Source organism: Rhinopithecus bieti, unplaced genomic scaffold (genome assembly GCF_001698545.2).
Source record: "Rhinopithecus bieti isolate Rb0 unplaced genomic scaffold, ASM169854v2 scaffold_1295, whole genome shotgun sequence".
Lineage (NCBI taxonomy): Eukaryota > Metazoa > Chordata > Mammalia > Primates > Cercopithecidae > Rhinopithecus > Rhinopithecus bieti.
The window spans coordinates 215,384-220,938 of record NW_016803880.1 but is presented as its reverse complement, the minus strand read 5'-3'; the positions used below and the strand labels follow the sequence as shown (position 1 = coordinate 220,938).

Below are 5,555 nucleotides of genomic sequence, written 5' to 3'. Positions count from 1 at the left end.
CTGAGGGAGGAGAATTGTTTGAATCTGGGAGGCGGAGTTTGCAGTGAGCTGAGATCACACCACTGTACTCTAGCCTGGGTGACTGAGTGAGACTCTGTCTCAATTAAAAAATTGCTTTTAAAAGACAACTATAAGTTTTCCCAACTCATAGTAGTTAAGTGTGTCATTTTAATATATAAAAATTAGTTTCTAAACTAGACATTGCTGAAAAAAATTTCAGTTTCCTTCAGAGAAACAGTATTGAGCTATGAGGCCAGGCAGCCCTTTTTTTAAATCTCCTGATTCTACTGGGTAATCAATGAATTGTTCCGAGATAGCCTCATGTTTGAATTGAACTAATAATATTATCAGTCTCACAACAGGTTTAATAATTCATATAAGCAGTAGAGGTCCTAGCATGTAATACATGCCCCCAGAACATTAGCAACTGTTATTTATTATTTCTCAGGAGTAGAAATATATATTTAGCTACAGTAAATTTTTCAAATGTGGCTGTTATATACATAGTATTTATAACATATAGATTTGTTTGAATTTATAGTACTATCTTAAATTATAAATATGTTATCTGCATTGAATATTGGTATAGGAATCCAATGATTATAAGGTATATTGTTGTTAAATAACATAGAGTAATTTATATTTTCAAAAATTAATGCTCTGTTTAATCTTTACAAGGCAACCTTGACATTCTTTCTCAATTTGGAGAATAAAAAATATCAGGATTTTCAAAACTCTTCTACAAGTTAATAAAACAGAAATAAAAGGAGACTAGTGAATGAATGTCAAATAATTAGAAAAAAGTACAATTTATTAATATAAAAGTATAAAGCAATTAGAACACATTCATTTAAGCTAGACAGACGTCGACACAAACTTTCAAATTGGATTGTCAGTTTCATCAAATTTGGAATAAACAGAAAAATACAGTATTTACAGATTTTAGTAAAACTAAACAGAAACGGTACAAGAAGGAAATTTATTTTTCACAGAACAAAATGTCAATTTTGACTTAGGTACCCACATAGGAGCAGGTGAAGTTCTCAAAGGACAACTTTATTTTTTGTTGTTGTTGTTTTTTTGGTAAGTAAATGAAAACCAAGACATATTTTTCTGCTCTTTTATTTATATTGATGAAACCTCAAAGTCTGTACTCAAATACTTATTAAAATGTACCCATACATAAATGATTTCTTGTCAAAATGCATCATTCTTCTTCAAATACAAAAACATAATAAGAAAAAATATTTTCACTTTTCTGAAACCATCACTTTTTCTTAGATCACACTTTTATCTTTCCTCTGAGTGTAGCCCTGGAAAAGCAGTTTGAATGCAAAGCCTCTTGACAAAATATCTGCTTTTTAAAAATGTTAATTTAATATACAAGAAAACAAAAGCCTCTGGGAGAAGAGGATAAAGAAGTTAGGATTTCCAACTCCTAGGCTAAAAAACAGCATATCAGAAAGCCATTCAATTTCCTTTACAATGCTGATTAAAGCCTTCATTTTAACCTTCATTATAAATGGAGGACATTAATCCCTAAGCTGTTTTTAAACAATTAATAGTAACCTTCTTCAATCCTATCCATGATTTCCCTGAAAAGCAATAGTTGAGTTCTATTTATTCAGTGTAATGGATCGGCATTTCATTTCAAATAAAACCATATAAGCATGTCTCTATGTGAGATATAAATGTTACACTCATCTATGTACATAATGCTATGTCATGGAGAAATTACAGTGGTAAAATAATGCAGTCTTTAGCAATGTCATTTTGAAGTAAATGATAAAAAGAGTAGATGCTTGAATCATCTTAGAAAACAAATTACTGTACTTTCTAGAACAATAAAAGCATTGGGTTTAATATCTCATTCTGCTGAAATAGCTTATAGAATCATAAATAGCTGATGCACAGTTTCTGTAATTAAGATTAAGCCGTTAAGAACAGTAAATCAAAGTTTCTTTGGGGTCCATTTTGAGAAAATAATAGAGATTTTAATCATTTGCATGGCTTTATAGTAAAGTTATAAAAACATACACAACTACACATACTGAGATCTGGAGTAGACGCTCGGTGACTTCTTTTCCATATGATAACTTCTTTGGGTTGTGCGATGGGAGGGTATCGAGTATCTGTAGCTACTGCTCTTTTCGTTGCAACAAAAAATACAACAGAACAGGGCTCCTCCAACAATGAGCACGAGTGCAGTGGTCCATCCTATGTAGAGGGCTTCTCCAAGCTCACGTTTTTGGGCGACATTCACTATCGGGTTATAGAAATCTCTGATGATGGCATTGGCAACCCAGCTCACAGGGATGAGCACCACCATGCCCGTGATGATGAAGATGATTCCAGCTGTCAGCAGAATGTGAGCCTTCACCTTCTCATTGTCCCCCGTGCACCTGGTGCATTTCATGCCAAGGACGGCCATCATGAAAGCCAAGAAGGACATTACGGAAGCAGCACACATCAGTCCTCTGGCTGCCTGTAGGTCCGGAGAAAGAGCCAACAGGGAATCATAGATTTTGCACTGCATCCTGATGTTAGCCTGCCTCACGCAATTCATCCACAGTCCTTCCCAGAAGTTTTCAAAAACCACGATGTTGTTTTCAATGAAGGCCGACACTCTCCACTGAGGCATGACGGTGACAGCCACTGTGCCCACCATTCCAACACCACCAAGAAACAGCCCAGCAATTTCTAAGGCATGGGTTGCCATTATCCCCTGGGATGGGTTTTAGTCAGCTGGACTCCTGAGCTGCTAGTTCTGCTTTGAAGCAAGGTTCTCTGTGCCACAGAAGAGAACAGTTTTTCCTGTAGTAATGAACTCAGAACCCAGTGGCTTTTCAAATAAGAGCTGCTTTGCTACCTCTGACCAGATAGTATCCAGTGCTGGCTGGCTGAGATGGCCCTGCTATTGGCTGCAACAGGTAAACTTACAAATCAGGTGTGGCAACTTTCTCAGCCAATAAAAGGTGGATGGTAACCCAGGTGTGTCTAAACCAACACTTGGGTGCTTGTAACGGCTAGACCTGCACATAAACATTCTTTATACTTCTCGGTCTTCCAAGAAGACAGCAGTATGTTTACCTGTAGGCATAGTTATAAGTGGTTGCATAAGCATCAAGAAATGAGCCAATCCCTTGTAATGTGAAAGGTGCACCTTGTACAGGCAATTCTGAAACTCTTAGTAAGAGCTGCTGGGACCAAGGGATAAAATAAAATATCTGCCGAAGAATTTTGCAATGCTGCTGAAATGCCAAAGTGAAACGAGAGTAGGGGATTGAAAGATTGCTTTTACCTGGGAAACCACATTCTTTGGGACACATGTGATCCAAGTGATTGATTTAATTTTTCCACAACTTCAAAGCAAGCTCTACTTTGGTGAAATCAGGGAACAGATCATGCCAGAGGACAAAATAAACTAAAGTAATTAAATACACAAGGCTGTCCTTCTCCTTGGCACTTAAAACATATCGGGGTTCTTTAAGCCAGAAAAATTACTTATTGGCACTTTTCTGATAATCTTCATTTATAACAACAAAAAAAAATTTGCCAAAATAAAAGTCACCAGATAATTATCTTATGTAGCCAGGACTATAGCATTTAAACAAGCTTACGAGCTTATTTTGTGGTGCTATTCTTGCTGCTTTGTCTTCCTGGGCTGAAGGAACGAGAATTCTGAAGATGTCTCAAGACCCTTGGGTCTATGCAAACGGCCAATATTTCAAAATAAAATATTTACAGGACAAGGGAACTATATTTACTAAACTGTGTTATATTAGGTGTTAACCAAATATGTTTTCCTACCTTTTAATATTATGTCTGCAGTAGGACATAGAAACTCCTAAATGCAAGACAATGTGAACTTTCTTCTCAAAATAATGATGATCTAACAGTGGTGCTATACTAAGCATAAATGTTTATCTGAGAAAATTTCACCAGCAATTTTCTTCTGGAGATCACCTTGAGCTCTCTGTCTGATCTTTCCAAACTTTAAGCTGCACTTTATTTTCTTTTCTTCTTAACATCATAAAAAATGATCTTCTCTTTACAGTTTTACTTTCTCTCTGCTTCATCGGACTACCTTAAATCCAAATATGGGAGAAAATCTTTTCTGCTCACTAATTAAACTTTGTGAGTTTCATGGTTCAAAAAATCTGAGTCATTTATGGATATTATTAAAACAAAAACTATATGGTAGAAAGGGCAAAAGGAGGATAAAGTAGACTGTCTTCTAAAAAAGAAGTAGGATGCATAGTAGTCTGAGTTGTTATAATTTTGTTAAACAGACATTATAAATGTAATAAAAAGTTAAAACTTAATATTTACAGAAATTTTGTCACTTCTTGACCTGCTAGGTGCTAAATTTCAGGGTGTCCCTTAGGCTGATGTAGAAAATATGCGGCATTTTCTTCATCAAGTTTTTATCCATTACAGATTTGTGGTGGAGGGGGACTTAGATTAATCTTGGGAAAATAAGATTTAAGAAGTGAGCAGAAAATATTTTCTCCCATATTTGGATTTACGGTAGTCCGATGAAGCAGAGAGAAAGTAAAACTTCAAAGAAAAGATCATTTCTATGATGTGAAGAAGAAAAGAAAATGAAGTAAAGCTTGAAGATTTTTCCTTTTGTGCAATCCACAAAAGGAAAATGACATCTAAACAGAAGACATTTTAATCTTTAATTGTCAAACTGGGAAAAGGAGTCATTGACAGAACTGAAAAATGAAAAAGAAAAAATACAACTGGTTGAGATAATGACTAAATGACGGCCGGGCGCGGTGGCTCAAGCCTGTAATCCCAGCACTTTGGGAGGCCGAGACGGGCGGATCACAAGGTCAGGAGATCGAGACCATTCTGGCTAATACGGTGAAACCCCGTCTCTACTAAAGAATACAAAAAACTAGCCGGGCGACGAGGCGAGCGCCTGTAGTCCCAGCTACTTGGGAGGCCGAGGCAGGAGAATGGCGTGAACCCGGGAGGCGGGGCTTGCAGTGAACTGAGATCCGGCCACCGCACTCCAGCCTGGGCGACAGAGCCAGACTCCGTCTCAAAAAAAAAAAAAAAAAAAAAAAAAAGACTAAATGAAGCCACATTTTAAGGGATGTCAAGGCATATATTGATTCATTGAAATTTCTTTTCGAATTCCTGTGTGGCCCGTTTCTTAGGAGCTCTGTTTAAATATTGCTGACTATCCACATCAACACAGGAACGCATGAGACAGAAGCAGAAAGCTCTGCCTCTGAGTGCCTCAGCCGTTGTGACAGCTGTGTCCCAGGTACGCATTCATATTTCTTGGCTTTGTGTATTACCAAACCTCTCTTCCCTTAAGGCTTGAACTTTACCAGGAACTTGTTTTACATAACAATATTTTCCTTATTTTGAAAATATTAGATACTTTACTATTGAAATTTTTCTAGCCAAAAGATGAGGATCTGAGTGGGAAATTAACACTAGGTTCACATTAGAATTATTGTAGAGGTAATTCCCTACTAGGAAGTGGCCCAGGGCATCCAAATAGGTTCCTTATCAGACAATGATACAGTTAACTC

At 36.7% G+C, this 5,555-nt stretch overlaps 1 protein-coding gene across 1 annotated transcript; it reads right to left on the bottom strand.

Annotated features, from left to right (window-relative positions):
* Window positions 1-785: 785 nt before the first annotated feature.
* Window positions 786-2,940, bottom strand: CLDN8 (claudin 8). The gene has a single exon (XM_017856137.1). It carries the CDS (start codon window positions 2,717-2,719, stop codon window positions 2,042-2,044), a length of 678 nt encoding a protein of 225 aa, XP_017711626.1. The 5' UTR covers window positions 2,720-2,940; the 3' UTR covers window positions 786-2,041.
* Between the last annotated feature and the right edge of the window lie 2,615 nt (window positions 2,941-5,555).

What these genes read in the sequence shown, in the direction of transcription:
- CLDN8 (XM_017856137.1), bottom strand. Translation starts at nt 2,719, where the DNA reads ATGGCAACCCATGCCTTAGAAATTGCTGGGCTGTTTCTTGGTGGTGTT.